The 21,281-nt window shown below is 36.5% G+C and overlaps 1 protein-coding gene across 2 annotated transcripts in view; it reads left to right on the top strand.

Annotated features, from left to right (window-relative positions):
* Positions 1–21,281, top strand: part of Cntn3 (contactin 3) — a 374,705-nt gene that overhangs the window by 239,360 nt on the left and 114,064 nt on the right. For both annotated transcript variants that reach the window (XM_026788227.1, XM_026788228.1), the window contains 3 exons: positions 17,769–17,972; positions 18,907–19,009; positions 19,995–20,179. In XM_026788227.1, the coding sequence (XP_026644028.1) occupies positions 17,769–17,972; positions 18,907–19,009; positions 19,995–20,179 (492 nt within the window). The remainder of the gene's footprint in view (positions 1–17,768; positions 17,973–18,906; positions 19,010–19,994; positions 20,180–21,281) is intronic.

Below are 21,281 nucleotides of genomic sequence, written 5' to 3'. Positions count from 1 at the left end.
TTTTAGTCCCTTTTTTTTTCTGCAAGTAACTAAGCTGATCTTATTCCATGAAGTTTGCCCATAAATGCCTACTAAACCATGTAGGATCTGAGAGAGAGAGACTTACACTCATCTCATTAGCAAGATGTGTGTCTTTTCTCCCATGGTACCAAAATACCTTCCACAATTAGTCTAACTTGTTAATTTGGTGGCAGTATCATTTTAGTCCCTTTTTTTCTGCAAGTAACTAAGCTGATCTTATTCCATGAAGTTTGCCCATAAATGCCTACTAAACCATGTAGGATCTGAGAGATAAAGGTCACTGATTTCTAATAATTAAATTTTACTTTAGTATTCTCTTCAATTTCTCCCCTCAGTAATTTGGACTCAAGGTCCATGTGAGCTGTTGACAGTGTGAATCCAAACTGAAAATTCCTCAGTCATGGAGGACAAGTGCCAGGGGCAGATATATTGATCTCTGATACAGAAAGCAGCAGGGATGAGCTTCAATAATTAACTTAAAATGTGGTAACTGACATAAAAGATGGAAAGAGGAAAATTTAGTGGACTAGCTATCTCAAATTTACATCAAACCCAAGTCTTCTGATTTTATTCAGGCCTTCCTGCTATGCTGACTACGAGTGATTTCTTTGTTGAGGTTGTAAAATGTCAGTCTATTTTCTCTTGTCCGTGTGCCTGTAGGCAATTGTATGGGGCGCCCTATGAACCCATAAAAAGCAAAGAGGGATGACTGTATCGTGAACCCAAACATTATTTTATCCACCCCTTACAATATGATTTGTCAGAAATGATTGTCAAAAATAAACCTGTTTAGTAGACTTTCTATTGCTAAAAAAGTATAGTGTAAAAATAAATATGTTATTGGATCTTAACAGATCTTTTCAACAATTCTGTCTCTTCCTTTTCAATCGTTATCAAAATTTGGGTATTTGTGTGATATAAATTGCCTTACATTTAGTTTTATACTCATTTAAAAATACAACATTTCAGTTCGAACTTTAGTGATTTGACCGCTGTGCAATTAATTTGTTCCATCAAAAAAATAAGTAATTGATATATCTTGAATGTTTTAAGTGCACAACAAACTTCTAACCTATTAGGGCCTAAGTAAGTACTTGTAGGATACACTTTCATGTAAATGTATTCTTTCAAATACATCAAAACAAATCTACCTTTTGAGAAATATTTTCATAAGTAAAAACTGAAAACACTATGTGTATGCATATGTGAGTGAACATACATACATGCACTCATGGTTTATGTGCATGAGTTCATGTAAGCATGTGAAGTGTGTCTGAGCCTTCAGAGGACTGAGGGTGGCATCTAGTGTATTCCCATATTACTGTCCACCTTCTTATTGGAAGTAGGATCTCTCTCTCTGAAGCTGAATCTCACAGTTTTGCCTGGACTAGCCCACCTGTCTCTACTTGATGGGATTACATGCATAGACCAGGCACACATAGCTACATAGCTTTTATGCATGTGTTGGGAATTTGAGTGCATGGCATCTTGCCAATGTTCTTTCCCAGTAAATCGTATCCCTAGCCCCAATGAAACTATTTTCATCAGAAGTCAAGTAACACTACTGTGAACTGTTTGGCTGCCAAGTGCAGCGATGTTAGGACATCATGCCTTTACCTTCAACCATGATGGCTCTTGACTAATAACATTCTTTATTTTAGAACATTTGGTTTTGAGAATTTCATACATGAGTACTATATTTATGTCATTTCACACCACTTTTCTTTCTGTGGTCTCTCACTCCCTCTTCAACTTCACAACCTGATATTCTCTTCTTCTTTAATAATTACTGGTTATGTGTGTGTGTAAATACATGATAACTTTATAAATTATTGTTCTTATTTATATGAGTTTAGGCCTGACCACTTGGGATTGGATAATCTATCAGGAGCTTGTCCTCAAAGACTAATTCTCTCTCCCTCAGTAGCCATTAATTACTTGTAGCTTATTCAACTCCAGGATGAAAATTCATCAAACTGAAGGGAAGAGAAGACCATTGTAAATCATCTAGGTCTCATTTTCTATGTATGACATTAGAATGTCAAACACAAATTAAATTTCATTTTCATACCCTGTTCCATATGTCATTATCGCAGTTCTAAAGTTACGTTGAGTAGGGGCCCTTTTTTCCCCTCATTTTCTCTTGTTCTCTGAATCCCACTCAAGACAATAGTGTGAAGGCGAATGTTTCCAGAACAGCTGTTCTGGTTTGAAAGGCAAAGCAGTCTTTCCCTGACTTCAGAGGGGTGTGATGCATTTCTATGAAGATTAGAGACAGCCATCTGACATTGAGACACAATTTATTCCCATTTGGAAGTATTTTCAAAAGCAAGATAGAAATAGAAGCCCAGATCACCTCTAGCTTTTACTGCAGCACAGAAAGGCACAGGCAACTCCCCGGTTCTCTTCCACCACCTGTACTGTGAACCCCTGCCTCGCTGGGGCTCTTCACTCTGTCACATCAGTTGATGAGCCTCAGTCAGAGTTCGACTTTGTTCACTTTCTATTCTGAGAAGACAATTTTTTTTCTAGTAAATTTAGATTGGCTTACATACTTTCATGGATAAAGTTTAATTTTATGTTTTGCTGCATAACAGTTTCATTTGCCTTGAACCATAAATATCTGTTCATTTGGTTGCTTTGATGGTAATTTATTCTTCCTATTATTTCTTTCTATATTTATATATATAGAAAGAACTATATGTGTGATGAAGTTTATCACCTTGTCTCCTCCAGAACTTCCCTGGGAAACAGCTCCTGTTGTTCAATTTGGTTGGCCATGGAGCTCAGACACCACATACTACCTTTTTATGGCTTCTTGCTGTCAACAAAGCAGAGAATCTTTGTTGAGCGTCAGCATCTAAAGCTTTTTGGCTTTGCTCCCTGACTTTGCCTATCCTTTAGTTTTGGCTCAGAGATGGTTGGGTGTAGGAGGAAGTTGCTTGTTCATTTCCTGGCCTCCCAGACTCCAAAAATTATTACATAAAAAATATATTATTTGAAACATTGCTTGGCCAATGAGTGTAGCATTTTCCTAGCAAGCCTTTACATATTAAATTAACCCATTTCTATTGTTTTATATTTTACCACAAGGCTTGTGGCTTACTGGCAAGGTTCCTGCTGGCAGCTTGCACCTTTATCCTCTGGCAGCTCCATGGCTTCTCACTGACTCCGCCTTCTTTCTCCAAGCATTCAGTTTAGTTTTCCCACATCTACCTCTGTTCTGCCCTGCGCAGACCCAAAAAAGTCCTTTATTAACCAATGGTATTCACAGCATACAGTGGGGAATCTCACACCAGATAGGATGCTGTGACTTAGGTTATTTAACCCTAGCACTCAGCTTCTCCCACAAAAATCTATATTGTTAATGTTTGACTTATTTGTAATATCTCTTCAAAGGACAGCAAACAAGATGGTAACAAACTGAAGACAATAACCCTAACTACATTTATTGAATGCACATTCTTTCATGCTGACTTGTATGTACTTTATGTAATGTGACTCTTTGAATCCGAGTCCTCATTTCCATGGACCCAACCCAACATGCATCAAAATAGTCTATGAGAAATGTGTCTATTTTGGCCATATACAGATACATACTTACCTTTTGTCAATACTCCATACTCTTCTTGACTAACAACATGCTGAAACATTATACAGCCCTCACGTTTCAGTGCTGAGCAAGGGCATCCAGTCACAACTATGAGCCAGTCTTGCAATTGTGAGACAAACAGCAAAGACTGTACTGTACCTTGTTGCTAACTAATGGTATCTGAAAGGCTAGCTGAAGTAAATGTACTTTCAGTTAGTGACATCTCCAGTTTGCAATTCATCAAGATACAGCCTCTTTTTAAATCTAGGTCTATCTATACAATATAACAGCTATTTATATAATATGTTCATGGTATTACATATTTTACGTAACTTAAAGACTATTTCAACTGCACATAAGGGTCTATATAGGTTACAATTATACCATATTACCTGAAGATTTTAATATCCATGAGCATCCTGGAAGAAACCATACAGACACACAGGAAAAACTATGGTTTCTTACATAGTCCTTGGAACAGCTTATATTATAGGTATTCCAGTTGTCTTCCTCTTCCAAACAACAACAACAAAACAGGCACAGCCTGCAGAAAAATTTCTCTGGCTTACAGGGTAATTGTGGTATTTGTGTGGTTAGGTCGTACTCATGGAATTTTAGGGGTTTTTTTGTTTGTTTGTTTGTGTTTTATCTGTCTGATGTTCATGTTTATATCACCCCCTAGATTGTTTCTTATATAACAATGAAACATTTATAAAACAGTGAAACTTCTTGGAAAATTTGAAGAGATATGATGTCTTAAACACTAGCTGTCCCTGATCCTATTCAATTCATGAATAGATTTTAGATGTCACACTCTGATTTTACTCCCAACTTTGAGTAGCTGCATGGAGAATCAGCCTGTGAATAGTGTATGCTGTCACCCATCCTTCCAAGTTTCAAGTCTTTCTTTTATATTTTTGAGAACTTAAACTCAATATTATTTAACTTTTATTAGTAGTACAAATGTTGTGTAGGCATGTGTATAAAAGAGAGAATGAAGGAGGAGGGAAGATTGAGAGGTGCATACATGTCACAATGTCTGTACAGAGGTCAGATGACACTTTTAGGGGGTTGATTCATGCATTCCACATTTACATACATGAAGTCAGGTCATCAAGCTTGAGTAACAAAGATGGTTCTATGTACTTTGCTACTTCCCTGGCTCTAAACTCTTTCTGAGTAAAATAATGAAATCCTCTTTGCATGGTCTTAACTGCCTCAACTGAGAAAATGGGGCAATACATAAATTAATGACTATTAATTGTTAAGGTCACTGTGTAGCTCAAAGTAAGTAATCAAATGTACTTGCTTTTATATTCAATTTTTGCTAGTTACTCTTCCACTGAACTTCACTTAGCTCTAATTTTATATTTTTGAGAGAAAACAATTTCATGATTCTCCAAGTTATAGTGACTTTGTTTTCTTTTTGATGGGATGTATGTGATAGTTGTTTTTAATAGAGTAAACACATCAAAAAATAGCAAACTTCCTAGGTTTTATATGAGAGAATACTCTACTAACTGTAACAGGCATATAGATACTCCAGTTTTCATGGTAATTACACATATCCTAAAGAATCTATGACCTACATGTTAGTAACCAAAGGTTCAGTCTTTGTATTTTTAGGTAGGAATAAAAGCTGGGGTCAGAGAAATTAAGTAAATTTACTGAAGTTCCTTCCTAGAACATAAACTTACGCCTAACCCTGAAATTCTGTAACTTTAAAGCAAGACTGTACTTCAAAAGATGCTCTAGAAAGCATAGTTTAATTTGTTTCATGCAATAAAAAGATGGTCTGCTGAAGCATGAATGTACACTTAATAGAATGTGCCCTTTTTGAACTTGTTTAACACTATATTTTCTGTATTTTTTTCATGTTAGGTGATACAGAAACATCCCTTAATATCTACATTTAAGGATCAAAAATGAATTTAGAGTGTTATTCTAGGCACCATTAAAAACTCTCTAACCATGTGGGAGTTGGTTACCAACTTGTTATTACTAAGACTCTTACTGTTGTGTTGCTTTCCATTCCCTCAGAAGAACAATTGGTGCAAACATAGATTCCTGAGCTCAGATTTGAAATTGCTCTAGAGAGAAGCAATGAAATTTATTATTGTCAGAGCTCAGCCATGATAAGTGTCTGAGGACTTCAAATACGGTAAGAGTTATGAGGTCACTTGATGTAAAACATGGTGTTTCAAATATTTCATGACCAAATATAAGCTGGAAACCAGGAAATATTTTTGTTACATGCCAACCATAGGTCAGCTAATTTAATTAATAAAATAAAGGATGAAATATATAAAGGTGCTTATAAATTTCCCATTAGATACACTATTGAAATAAAATAGAGACAAAAGTCTGAGCACTTAGGCATTCTCATAGTAAACACAGCATATGCCTTGAAGAAAGACAGGGAAGGTGTCTAGATACACAGGACTACAGTCTCACAAGGTAACTAGTACAGTGCAGTTTTCACCTAGAACACATTGTTGTATGAGTTCACAGGGCAGAAGAGCTATTATGTTAGTTGAGATGATATTAATGAAAGTCATTAAAGCATTATATGGTTTGTCATCAGAACAACCAGGAAATCAACAACTTGTTTCCCAGCTGTTTATTTGGAATTTATAAATACTATATAGTTAGGGGGAACAAATTAAACATGTAGTATTAAATTACTCATTGGCAGAATAAAGTTCACACTCCTTGCAGTTGAAACAGAATCAATGAACACTTGGGTCAAAAGGATTAGAATTCCTAGGTAAGTTTATGCATGACTTTGATCAAGGAGGAATGTAATGCTTCTCTGCTGCAAATCTACATATTTGCTGCTGGCAGGGAAAACTTTTCATCTTGCTGGTAGAAGAATACTCACAGGACCGCTGTTTTCTTCCTTTCTCAGTCAGGCCTGTTTCTTTTATTAGAATCTCTTTATACAGAAACGTCTGAAAGAGGGAGCAGGTGCTTCCATGGAATTTCTTTATTTTGTTTCAGGTAAATATATTTGGAGCCAGAGCAAGGGAAAGAAAAACAAAGAAGCGATGCATTTAGAACTTCTATTTTAAGCTCTGTCTCTTAGGAAAGCTGAAAAGAATTTTAATTGATTTAGTAAACACAAACTGTATTATAATTTATGAATAACTCAAAAGAATTTCTTCATTCTTAGATTACAATAAATAATTGGATGTGTTTGAAAACTAGTTCCCTTTTGTCCATGTGAGCGTGGTGATGAGAGATTTGCTATAGTTCTTCATGGGTTGAAAGGTCCTGAACTATTGATTTTAAGTTGAATTAGAGCACATTTCCTTTCCATGACTTTGGCTCTGATTTTCAAGTCTCTGCCTCATTGGATCTTGTATGGATTTGAAAATCCCATTGGAACCATGATTCACTGGATATTTTATATCAAAGCATGAGTTTGATTATACTAGTTGTCCCCACTACAAGTGAGATGAAAGACAGTAACCCCAAAAGCAGGTACAGTGAGTGAGATTAGCAAAGCAGTGGAACACTAGATTCATAGAATGTATTAGTTAAAATGACTCCTTGGTGTAGTTTACATAAGTGCTACCATTTATTTCTTACAATCTTCTTTAATTGCCAAATAGAGCATACATCCATTATTGAAATTGTAAGTTAGTAAATACTAAGGCTGAATAATGAGTGGAAGTATTACTGACAATCATTGGTAGCACTACATAAGAAATTAGGACTCAGACATTGAGACCTTTTGCTTTGCAATCATGAGGACCCGAATTCATATCTCATCACCCATTTAACTTGCTGGACATCCTACAAATGGTTATGCTATCAACTCCAAGGGATTTAATGCTATCTTCTGGCCTCCTCACTTACAGGCATGTGTTGCACTCCCCTCCCCCGCCTCTTCTGCTCTCTCTCTCTCTCTCTCTCTCTCTCTCTCTCTCTCTCTCTCTCACACACACACACACACACACACACACACACTCACACACTCACACACTCACATACATTTAAAGATAAATAAATGTTATTTTAATTAGATAGTCTTAGGTGTAATAAACAGTTACCATTTTGGAGGGTATTAAAGGCACAGTGTGAGCATTAAAATGTTATTTTATTATTTTTCTGTAATTTTTATCCTAAGTATTCCTTATTGCTACTTATGCTATGCAATTACATTCAAAATCTAGAAAAGTGAATGCATGGGAATGAAGAATGATCAGTTACCAGAGTCAGGGTGGATAGTAGGGAGATATTAATCAAAGGCCGTGAAGTTTCAGGTAGAAACAAGAATGATCTTTTTGATGACTATTGCATAGTTAATAGTTAGAATATATTCTGTATTTTAAAATTGACAAAAAAGTAAATTTTTATGGGTTGACCATACAATAATAAGCATGTGAGCTTGAACCAATCAAGATAACAAGTTATATGTGAGTATAAAAACATTACAGTTTATGCTATCTGAAATGTGCAGTTATTATTTGTCAATTAAAATACAAAAAAGTCTCTATAAGACTATAATACTAAGAAAATCAGAATTTTAATTGAGAAATAAATTTGAATAGTTACATTGTGGTTCTTCGTGTACTGCCTAACCTCAGCAGAACTTTCCTTTTAGCTGAATTATTAAAATCATAGAAAGTGGAGATGCAAGGTTTTTTTTTAAAGGCTTGTCTTCAGGGTAATGGAGTGATAGCTATTTCATTTCACATGTGTGCTTTTCTAGAATAAAAGAGTTTTAGGAAGACAGTGAAGCTGAGTCTGTTTATTGCTTAGCATAAGAAGAGAGAAATTGAGATTGTCTGTTTTCCTGGTTTTTCTCTATCAATTTCTTTATAGCTTGTAAAATTCTGTGTAAATGTAAAAATGAGTTTGAACAGGAGGCCCCTGTGAACTCCAGTGTGTCCTCTAAGGTCACAGAAACTGCCATCTATTGAGAGCACCACCTGATTGGAAGGATGGTTAGAAATTGCGCTTAATTATTGATGTCTATAAAAATCTTTTTGTCCTTACATTTATTAGATGATAAGGCATAATATTTAATCAAATGCTTAAAATCAGGCTCCTTTTCAATATTTTCATTATATGATTTATAATGAAACTCTTTTTATTTTATCCTCTCTTTCAGAAAAGTCAAATAAAAGGTGGAAGGGTAAGGGTCTTTGATATTGCTGTTATTTTATTTTGCATAGTGTTTTGAGACAGGATATCTCTGTGTAGCTCTGGCTGTTCTGGAACTCATTCTGTAGATCAGGTTAGCCTCAGACTCAGAGATCTGCCAGCCTCTGCCTCCTGAGTGATATGATTAAAATTGTGTGCCACACTGTTCAACAAAGGTGTAAGGTTTAATTGAAGACTTGATGTGCTAATGAGGTAAGTAACAGCAGCAGAGGTGTGTGTGTGTGTGTGTGTGTGTAAGAGCAAAAGGAAAAAATATACTTCAAGAATTTATCCAACTTCCTATGGAGTGATTATGTATTATCAGTGGTAAGGAGTCCCTTATTGATCTAAGGACATAGTTCAGTCACTAAAGAACTCTCCTCAGACACACATATGTACACAACTCCTGTAAGTATAAGGTATACGAGGCAGGCTTGTCATTCCAGTGCTCTGAAGATAGAGATAAGGGATCCCAGAGCAAGGTAGATAGCTAGACCTGTAAACTCTTGAGATGAAGAGACCCTTTCTTGACATATAAAGGCTACACACAAGTACACAACACACACACACACACCACATACAACAGACATATACACACATAACACACACACATGAACCACACACAGATACATACACATTCCACACACATATACACATACCACACTCATGCACACACAAACATACACACACACACACACACACACACACACACAAACACTCAGGAGAAAAGAAGAAAAACTGAGAGCCTTACATACAGTAGGGTGACTTCATCTTCTAATGATCTCATTTCTACTTACCACTGAAAATTGACGTTTTATTTTGTTTTAAAAGCCCAGGCACATAGAAGAGAGCAATCATGTTCCCATGGCATTCTTTAAAAGGGAGCTTAAAGTTTCATAAATGGAAAATCAGACCTAATGAGAAATGGGCTACATTTTGTGAATCTGTTCCTTGTTTCCTTTGCCTTTAATTATTTCAGCTATTTTATTGCACCTTTTCATGACTCTGGGGTTCTTTTGAATCATTTGCAGCCCTACACAGACCCTCTCCGGAATTAGCCTCTTAGAGTTGATGTGGGAATTATAACCCAAAAGCACTACCTTCAGATTCATTACAGGGAAGGCTTCCTGTAGTTAGTTTGTTCTGAAGAAATTTCCATTTTGCAAGGGCAGTGTAAATTTTGCATATCATTTTAATAGCAAGGTAGGTCAATCAAAGTATAATTGGCTCCAATTAGCACTCCCGTGAGCTGTAAGGTTTCTTATATCTCCTAGACTGCACTTAAAAAGAAAATGCTATTTACTGACACCGAAACCATAAGACTTGTTCACTAGTTACTGTGAGTAATGAGGAAAGTGGGTCTCCAAAGATACAGCACTTTGGCAGATGCTTAAGGCCTGCACAACAACACGCATGTGGTATCAAGCATTGCCAAGTGAAAATTCCCTATGACAAAGCACTTTGCTTTTTCGGTTCAAGAAGGCTTTGGTTATGAAACCAATAATTTCCTGTATTACTTTGGAACTAATCTTAAAATTGCTTCCTAATATTTTTTTCATGGTATTTGAATTCTTATATAATAAAAATGGAGAAACAACCAATTCTGTCTTAAATACTGTCGTGGTGATATATAAACTTGATTGGTTTAAGAAACACCTTCCTAGAAAGGATTACATGAGGTGAAGAGCTACCATAAATGTGGGCAGCACAGTTTGGCAAGGATCAGAAAAGGGATGAAGGAGAAAGCCAGCTGAGTTTAAGCATTCCCCTTTTCCTGCTCCCCGACTGTCCTGTAGGATATAACTGGTTGACTCACACTCCTGTTTTCATAGTTTCCTTGTCACAACAGTACCTAATATGGTAAGTCAAAAGAAATCCTTCTTCCTCCAAGTTGGTTTAGTCAAGTATTTCTTTGTAAGAGATGAGGAAAAATACAAACGTTTGAACTGTTGTTCTATGATTTTCTTCCCCAGTCCCAACATCGTACCAATTCCCTTTCCATATAAATGGGGGATTAAGTTTCTTGAATCAAGATTCTATCTGGGACCTGAACAACTTATTATATAGATAGAGACAGAGATATATAGATATAGATATCACAATAATTCTCACTAGTTCTTTTGAACTCATTTCCCCCTGGGGAAATGTAAACTGATTTCTTTTAGTAATGGTCTGCATTCATCAGCCTCGTGGGAGGAAGGATGTCAGTCAAAGTCTTGCAATGGTTTTGCCACTTCTTCTTGGGTATCGAAAGCCACTGATGGACAATCTGATTGCCACTGCATATGGTTCCAACTCTCACCCTCTTGTCTTGAGATCTCCTTTGTTTAAAAAAAGGAAGAATAAGGTCAATCCGGTGTAAACAACTTGACATGGTGATTGGACATGGGGAAATTTGTTGAAAATAGCATGCGAAAGAAAGCAATAAGCAGTGATCTTTACAGATGCCAGGAACATAGGCAGGCAAGAAGTCCATTCTATCAGTGTCAATAGCAGTGGTACCAAAGGAAAAGAAAAATGGGGCATCTGATTTAAAGGGAGAGAAGGAGAGGCAAAGAGAGTGGGGAAGAATACTCTAAACCATTCGGTTTATAAGCAATTAAGGATTAGATGTGACTCCTAGCCATGCATAGGATCCTAACTGTCCACCCAGGACTAGCCTAAAAGCATCATAATTTCAGGCCTTAACACTGTTCTGCTTAGAAACTCACAAGTCAGACTTAACAGGGCTCAAAGTCAAAATTGGTTCAATAGATACTCATAATCATCCAGAGAAATCTGCTGTATACAATAACTATTTATAAAATAGCTTTTGAACAACAGCCCCCTGAAATCTAAGGAATACCTCTGATGCCTCATGCTAACTCCTAACACTTGACCATTCTTTCTTGCTTTAGCCTTATTTTAGATTGTAGGATGTGCACTGTATCCCAGACTGTCAGCCATGTGGGATCACCTGTAAGCCTCAGAGCAGAATCCTCTTTTCAATTGTTTGAATCACTGATAAAAAATCTCGAATGACATTAAGTATGCCTCCTTGCACTTTTAAATATGTCTCATCTTAAAAATAGGTCAGACTTCCCCAGTTGGCGCCACAGAAAATGGCCCAAGTTACTTTTACAATTTTGCCTAACTGCACGTTTGTTTGACAGGATTTCTTCTAGAAAATGCCTGGGCTCAGGATTAAATCTCCTTCATAATAGAATTTCATAATGGAACTAGAAACAAACCCTCTAATGTCGGTAGTGTGTGCATTAATATTTTCTCCAGGTAAACACCAGAGTGGCATATTTCATGTTAAATTGGCCAGTCGTACACTTCAGTGACCTGGGAAGGAATGTGGCTGACAAAGTGACATCATCCATCATGGACTACTTTTCAAAAGCCTGAATTTCAGAACTTTGTTCTCTTTATTTATGGCTTATTTATGTTCCATTTATTTATACCTTCCTAGTAATAAAAAATGTTTGCTATTCCTTATAGCCTTATAGCTTTGTTAATATAAAACCTAGCCGTCAAGTTTTTTTTTTAACCATAGTGTGTTTATGATTTCTTCAACATGTTGTGAAAGGTTTTGTAGAGTCTCGTTTATTGGTGTCTATGAAATTATCATTATATCTTATTTATAATTTTATATAAAATGATGCTGAATCCCCTCAAAGGATTCTGAACTGATACATATTTGGCTTTGCAGTACTCAATTGACACTTATGGAAAATGAAATTTATTAGAAGTAAACTCTCATAATATTACAGTAGATATTATTTTGTTTTATTCAAAATATAATAAATTATGTAATTCTCAAATATTTTTAATCAGACCTATGACTTATACATTTTAACATACTCATAAAGCAGCAAATGAAAAAAATTCATGCAGATTTTCCTTTAAGACAAAAATGTCTTTAAACAAGATGGGTAGTATAAACTTCTACTCACTTTTCATGACATTGTAAGCAGAATTAGACACAGGTATAAATCATTTCAGTAAGTCTTTAAAGATCTGAATATTTGTGAAAAGTAATCCCTAGTTGACTTTGAGAGCTGTGGTCACTTTTCTCTTTTGGAATATTCCACTTCTGTCCTCCTATATATTAATCCTTATAATTATATTCTTTAAAGCATGATTTCCCTTTTGGCTTTCTAACTTCGGCCTCACATCACTCCTTTTATTTCTATTATTTGGGAGATTTTTTGAATACATAGTATTATGTCATGGATACTTTTAATTGCTGGCTTGACATGATCTAGAGTTCCCTAGTAAGAGTCTCATGAAGAAATTATCTAAATATGTTGACCCATTAGCATGTGTAGCAGTGGTTTTGGATGCTTTCATTGCAATGAAAGTACTGTCCATTATGGCAGCATTGTCCCCTTAATTTTGGGTCCTGGTCTGTGTAACTGTATAAAGACAACAGCAGTGGTGAGTGAGCATATGTGCATTCTATCTGCTTTTGCCTGTGGCTGTGGGTAGCTCTTGAAGTTCCCACCTTAGCTTCCACAATGATAGGCTATTCTCTGAGATTGTGGGCTAATATAAAACCTTTATCCCCTTAATTGCTTTTGCCACGGTATTTTATGACAACTATAGAAGTAAATCCAGGAAACATTGTAAACATTTATTTGTTGTTGACTATTAGCAATATTGCTGATTTTCTACTAAAGCTGTTACTAATCCAGAACACAGTTACTAAAACCAGCATGAATTTGTTGTAAAACATTAAAGTTCAACAGGAATTTCCTAAGATTGACAGCATGGTACTGGGAATTGCTTGTGCTGTATTCTTTCCAGAACCTTGGCCAGGGCTTTGTTGCCCTTGCTTTTGGCAGCTGCCAGTGGCTGCCTAGATTCCTTGGCTCTTGGCCTCGGGCAAGTAATCACCTCCCTCAGACTTCTGCTCATTAGTCAGCCTTTTTTCTGACCTTCCTGTGTGTCTTTCCTTAGAAGGATCCCAGTGATTGATTACATTAGGCACATTCAGGTTCACTGCAATGTCCTTAACAGCACATCTTTTGTGTAGCCCCATGGCCAGGTGTAGAACTTCCCCAGTGCTGCACTGACAAATGCCTGCAAACTTAGTAACCCAGGTATATGGAAGTCCAGAATCAAATTATCAGTTTCGTTGACTAAAGTCAAGATATAGGCAGATATGTATTCCTGTTGTTCTTTTGGAGGCTGAGGGGAGCTCCTGTTGCCTGCCCTGTCATTATTTAAAGTATACCTGCAGTCACAGCTTTTCCCAGAACATGGTATCTTGAATATCTCTATATGAAAATGAAAACTCCTGCTCTGATGGGCAGAGTTTCTTCTTAGTTGTTGCCCTGCTGCCCCTTGCTCCTTATCATCCTTACAAAGACTCTTGACTAGCTCAGATTATCCAGGAAAATCTTCCCATCTCAATGCCGTATGTTGCTTACATCTGCAGAGTCCCTCTTCTTTGCCTAAGGACACATCCCTAGGTTTGCAGGGCTGGGTGTGGAGTACTAGGGTCAGTTATTCTGCATAATACACTAAGAGTCACCCAAACTCTTGAGTTTTGATTTAGATACATGAAAACCTCACCGAGCACATGCTTCCTCACCCCCTACTTGCATCTCAAAGTCTATTTCAAGTATTTCCTCTTCCAGCTACAAAGAGCCTCTTCTCCATACTTCTGTTTCTTCTTGCTGTTTTTGTTCATTAGTGGTCAAGAGCCATTATTCTCTGGACTCTTCTGAGGGTATATTAGAACGGAGCTCTATTTTATTATTCACTTCCATATAAATGAGTGCCTGATTTAACATATAGAAACTGTACTGTTGGGATATTTAGATAAAGGAAGTGCTTATGAAACTTTAAAATCACCCTTTACAGCATAAAATATTTATGATGCATCATTTAATAAAGATTGTATATGAATTAGTCCTGGGTGATGTTTTAAGGTTGGAGTTCATCTCTGTAATTTAGAGGCTGTCTATGCATGGGTCTGTGAGAGACTTCTGTGTCTGCCTGATGACACTAACTCCTGAAGGGAGAGTGTGAGGCCTCACTGCTGCAGACAGCAGCTTCTTGCCTTTTGCCCTTTTCACTATGAGGAGTTTCATTCCTTCTACTCACTAAGTGCATTAACAGGGAACCAGTTTCCTCTTTTTGTGGTGTCAGTGTCAGAGGCAGAGAGCCTTCTACTGTTTCACACTGGAGTACCGAGCAGCTTTTCTGCTCTTTCAGACAGAGGCCATCATATTTGAAAACCCTGGAAGTGAGGTAAGGGTATTATCTCGATGGGAATTTAAGAGAAGAGCAATTGTCCCGGGGAAAGAAAGTTGATGAGCCTGAAGAGACCCTTCCTCCAGATCAAAGGGAAGGGACAGTTTTAAATAGAGAAAAGTCTGTTGTTCAATGTCAGCAACCAAGTCAGTTCAGGTTCCTGGGAAGTAAACACTGAAATCAGATTAAAGGATCATCAGACTTGAACAAGATTCCTGGGGAGGACCTGTAAAAGCAGGAGGGGGAAGGATTAGTTTCAAAAAGAACCGACCGAGAATCAGTTCACATATCTGTCAACAAAAAAGAGAAGAGTCAGATTGCAGCAAAGATCTGAAAATGTTTTGAAAACTTATCTGCTAAGTGTTCCAAACAGAATTGTCCATAGGAAAAACCCTACACGAAGCAGGAATGGTGAGAATCAACACTCTCAGTGACTTCAGCGAGTTGGGAGGAGTCTGGATGATAGTATCTGTAGCCCCTTCCTCTAGTATGCATGTAGAAGACATTTATCTATCTTCCCTGCAACAGGTTCTTTTCAGTAGGACATGATTGGGGCCACCCATGTCTACCAGAGTACCCCAGAGGTATAGACTGATATGTTTGATTTCTTTCTTTAGTTTCCCTGAGCTGTTACTATGACAAAGACAAAAATCATCCCATTCTGGGTGATATTAAAATACTGTATTGGTTTTGGTGCTAGTATTTTTATCCTGAGAAGAAAAACAGTAAGTGGACTCATGTGATACATGTTATTTTGCAATGAATGTTTTAGTTAAAATTACTCTTGATATTTTTCCAAGGTATTACATATACCTATTGCCTTGTGTGAAACTGCTTGCATGAATTTACTGTATGTTTGGTTTTCTAACACTTATGCTGAATTCTTTCAATTCTTCTTATTTTGGATAAACTTCAGTTTATTTTGATTGCCCAATTCCTACACTGGGAACAAAGTTTTAATGTGGCTGGATAATGGAAGAAAGACTACTGTATTAACTCGCTGTCTTGAGCACTTTAATAAGCACAGAAAGAATGCTTTCTCTCCATTAAACAAAATGAGGTGGAGGGGACATCTGAAAGGTGAACATTGGCTGAGAGCCACAGGAGAACCGTAAAGAGCCTTTGCTGCAGCAACAGCCAGTTTTACCAAGTGCAGAAGAAGCTTATCTTGCCTTTTCAACATTATTTTTCTTTAAGATTTATGTAGTACAATTATGAGAGTAATAAGCAACATGGGGATAGGCAAGAGACTAACGGGAATGAATGTTTGAGGTTTCTTTTTTTTTCATAAAATTCAACAAACAACTTTAGAATTTTCTATCTCATTGTTGACTTAATTACACCCTCATAAAGTATTCTTCACTCTTTGAAAAAAAGAAAGCAGCATTTATGAATATATAATGTGCGATGTGTTTCCTCGGGTGAGATAGAGCATTGTCATAGACATCACCGTGGATTGTTACTGCCAAGTTCTTCAAATATTCTTATTCTGTTGGCTTTTTATATGCTTTGTGCTCTCCCCGGGGGGCTTGCATCCTTGTGTGTTTGAATATTCCCTTGATATTTATGTCTACTCTTCAGTCATGAAAGAAGTTTATATCCCCTTCCCCTGAAACTCACAGCATCTCTCAACCAAACTTCCTGCCTCCTTTCATAGTGCTCTATATCAAGTGATTATCCATTCTTTCCAAAAAGGAAATTTTATGATCTAATTGTGCTTCAAATCTTTTTTACTTGTACTTCATTAAATTTATAGTAATAGAATAAATGTCAAACTTTAAATAATATTAAGCTTCTGGGTTTTAGATCCTCAAATTACTGAGAATTAAGTGTTATAAGTCATAGATTCTGTGTTTGCTTTACTGGCTTCCTTCTTTTTCTGTTTTCTTTTGTACTTTCACGAGCCTTACTTCATTAGTTAATTCCAGCAAAGATCTTCAAAAAGATTTTTTGAAAATATAGTTACATTCCCATGAGCAGTATATAGAGTCCTCTCACATTTATGGATCCTAGATTTCACATTGATACATAAAAGCATATATATATATATATATATGACATGAAAAAAGAAGTGAAACTCATTAGGAAAGGGGACTAATGGGAGGGAAGTAGCAAAAGGGCACTGTTGGCATATGTGAGAACATGGTCAAAATATTTTCTTTACGTGTATGTCTTTATGAGACCCAATAGTATATATGATAAATATGTGGCTATTTAGCCAGAGAGAGAGAGGAAGGGGTGGGAGGGAAGGACAGAGAGAGACAGAGAGAGAAGAGGAAGAATAAAGAAAGAACAAAGAAGACAAAAGTCTTTGTGAGCTCAGGATCATCACATACAAAGACCCAGGAGCCAGAGATGCCCAAGAGCTTGGCAGAGTTTGTGGGAGGAACATGTGTTGAGATTGAGTCACTAAGTGTTACTCATAAAAAGCTAAGGAACTGTTATGAATTGGATGTCAGTGATTGCTATAATGTGATTGGTGATTAAAGATATAGAATTATAGAGACATAAATTAAAAAGGAACAAGAGCAAAGCCAACAAAGTGTATAAAAGCATAACCTAGAAGAGCGACTACAATGAATGCGAAGCTGCTATGTGTACTAGAATGCCAATCAGCAGTGTTCACCATTGCAATATAAACTGAATGCCTAATCAAGTTCTCTTCTACATGGCTTTCAAGAAAACATCACTTTTGTACACTTTCAACTGACTCTGGCACACTTTGCTAAGTAATGAAATGTATTTCTTCTTTTGTTAGACCTGTCATACGCTTGGGTCTTCAATGAGTATCCATCATTTGTTGAAGAAGACATGCGGAGATTTGTCTCTCAAGAGACAGGGCACCTCTACATAGCTAAGGTGGAGTCATCTGATGTGGGAAATTACACGTGTGTTGTGACTAGCACTGTGACAAATGCCAGAGTATTGGGCTCGCCAACCCCTTTGGTGCTACGCTCTGATGGTAAGAGACCTACAAAGGATGCCTATGAAGTTACTTGTTTTCATTTTTGTCAGCTGTGAGTGTTTTATTATAAACCAGAAAGTTTCACAAAATGAAATTTTAAAAGCAATTCTGTGACATTGCCTTCCTGATCACTACCGAAGAGGTATTTATAAGATTCAGTAGAAAATCAATTTAGGAGTCGGGGTATGGCTTACTGTGTAAAATAATTTCTTCACATATACACAGCCCTCGGTTTGATGCTCAGAACTGCACAAAATGGAAATGGTGGCACATGCCTATAGTCACACAACTGGAGACAGGGCAATAACAGGTTCAGAAGTTCAAGGTCATTATGGGTTACACAGTGGGTTTAAAACCAACATGAACTACATTTGCCTTTGGAGAGGAAAAGGGGGGGGTACCGATTTACATGCCTGGGTAATTGACTTATTAAATTAAATCATATCTCATACACCATAATGTCTTGCACACAAATATGGAAGCACTTTCCAGTCAGGTATAATTGAATCAAAATGTACCTATATGTTAAATCACTATGTTTTGGTTCCAGGGAGCCATTTATTATGTTTAAAATTGACACTTATGTAATGAGGGTACAATTTAGCAAATTGCCTGCTATAATCTTTATACTATAAGAAATTTCAGGAGTGATTGATATGTTACAGATTTCATCTTAAATATATATGTATACATTGAATATAGCATTTCAATGGTTTTCTTTAAAATGTTTTGCACATTGCAATATTTTTGAATCCAGAGTTCTAAAATGTTATTCTAGGTGCATATTTGGTCAAGGGTTGTTCAGTGAGTCATTCCAGTCACTGAAAGTAGTAGTATGTTCATAAGGGAACCTAATAAAGTTTTATTTACAAGCACAAAATGATGCCATAGGAAACAATGACTCTTCCAATTTTAAATTGTGAATTCACAGGTGTCATGGGTGAATATGAACCTAAAATAGAAGTCCAGTTTCCAGAAACTCTTCCAGCAGCTAAAGGCTCAACTGTGAAGTTGGAATGCTTTGCCCTTGGGAAGTAAGTTATTTAAAAATCTCACATGTTGTTAGGTTACTATCAGCAGGGAGGGAAGGTTCTAGTTTTTCGTACTTAGTACCATAATTTATTTTTATTTACACCTTTAAAATATTTTTATTTTGAAGTATAATACAAGATATTAGATCTCACTATGGAATTAAAATTAATACTTTAAAAGATTTTACATCCTCCATTTCTTTTCTGCCCTCTGCTACACTAGATCATGACTTATAGCCAATCCTCTCTTTTTTTCCTCTTTCATGATATGTATTTACATTTATTTGTCTACCTCACCTTCTTTATTACGTAATTTTCAGTCTCTTGAATACAATGTGCAAAGGAATAAGCAGATGCAGAAAAGTATACTTAAATGATGTGTTTTGAAGCTCTAAAAAAATTGGAGAAATTGAAAATGCCTTACCAATTCCATAAGCTAAGTCAGAAAAATATTTGTCTTTTACTATTGTTCATATGTCATTTTTTTCTGCACTTAAAAAACAAGTTGACTGACATGGATGAACAGTTTATTGCATTAAAATATCATCTCGGCCTGGTGGTGGTGGCACACACCTTTAATCCCAGCACTCAGGAGGCAGAGGCAGAGGCAGGTGAGTTCGAGGCTAGGCTGGTATACAATAGCTAGTTCCAGGACAGGCTCCAAAGCTTTAGAGAAACCCTGTCTCGAGAAAAAAAAAATACCATCTCAAAGATATAAACCTGGGCATGGTAGCACCTGCCTGTAATCCTCACTCAGAAGTCATAGCAGCAGGAACAGCAGGGAGTAGAGTGAGCAGCAAATCTGGACTACATAGTGAGACCCTACATCCAAACAAGAATTAAGTCTCTGCATCCACTTATATAACTTACAGCCAGAAGTCTTCTGCATTTGAAACCTGTGTCTTTGGTTCTCTTAACCAAAGCTTTCTGTTTTGGAGTCTGTAAGATTTCCAGGGAACAGCAGCTGACTTGACAATTTTCTTATCAGCCCTGTTCCTCGGATTAATTGGAGAAGAAGTGATGGGATGCCATTTCCCAACAAAATTAAATTGAGGAAGTTCAATGGGGTGCTTGAAATCCCGAACTTCCAGCAAGAAGATACAGGCTCCTACGAGTGCATTGCTGAGAATTCACGAGGGAAAAATGTGGCAAGAGGAAGGCTCACTTACTATGGTAAGCATCAGCTGGGAGGAAATTTGCCTTGTAGTGTTTGTTCTTTCAGGGCTGTTTTGCTGGTGGGGGTAGTTACAGCAGAAAGCTGCAGTTTAGTTTGTCATTTTCTGTGTTTTATTCTCATTTTGTTAAGCAAGGACAAATATCAGAGAAGGAAGAAGTAAAAAAGAAAGGCAATTTTGCAACCAAATTGAAGACATATTCTTTTATGTTTTAAGTGATTCATATGATAATGAAATCTTTCACATTTTTTTCTAAGCATGACCTTCACACTCTTAATCATATAACAGACAGCGCTCTCTGGCCGCTTTCTCCTCTAGAAGAGGTAGTTTTGTGTCTTTATTTGAAAAGCAGATTAAAACTGTTTGCTGAGAAAAGTTGCAATTATTACATTAGACAAACCAAATAAACTGAAGATGTTGTTTTATATGGGGATATTCCACCTAATCCAATAATGTAAATAATGTATCTGTAGTCTATTTGCTTCCTTTAATTTATTAAAACATTTGTTTGATATACTGCTCAGGTTGGGGAAGGAAAGAGTAATGTTTCTTTTATTTAGAGGTCTATTTTTTTTGAGAAAATGAGATATTCTTTTTGTCTTTTAAGTTTTCTTTGTTTAAAACATGCCATTAGGGTTTGATGAAAACATGGTTTGGAAAGAGCAAATATGTTGTTGTACCAAATACATCTGTAAAAATGCAGGGAAATGGAAGCTCGTTGAATATGTTTGCAATTTAATTATTAGAGACATTGTAAACCTAGTAAGAATTCACCAATTTTATGAAGGGCAAATTGCATTATAGCCTATTTATTTTAGCAACTGGTAATTGAAACAGCTTTCCGTGATTGTGTATACAGTGTGCATAAATGCTTCAGGGTAGGAAACTGCCAAGACAGCTGTTAAATCTATAGACATCGTTATGGATCCTCCTTCAACAGTTTGAGTTTGTAAATATATTGCCTACGACACGATTAATGTTTCTTATATTTCAGGGTTTTAGGAGCTGTCAGGGGCAAAATGAAGGAATGTTTTAATAGTGCGAGTCATTATGTTTTATAACCTTCCCACCTTGTCTCATAATTAATTTAATATAAAAAA

The sequence above is a fragment of the Microtus ochrogaster genome, unplaced genomic scaffold (assembly GCF_000317375.1).
Source record: "Microtus ochrogaster isolate Prairie Vole_2 unplaced genomic scaffold, MicOch1.0 UNK1, whole genome shotgun sequence".
Classification (NCBI taxonomy): Eukaryota; Metazoa; Chordata; class Mammalia; order Rodentia; family Cricetidae; genus Microtus; species Microtus ochrogaster.
Note: the sequence above shows the minus strand (reverse complement) of the source record. Positions and strands in the feature narration are given on the sequence as shown.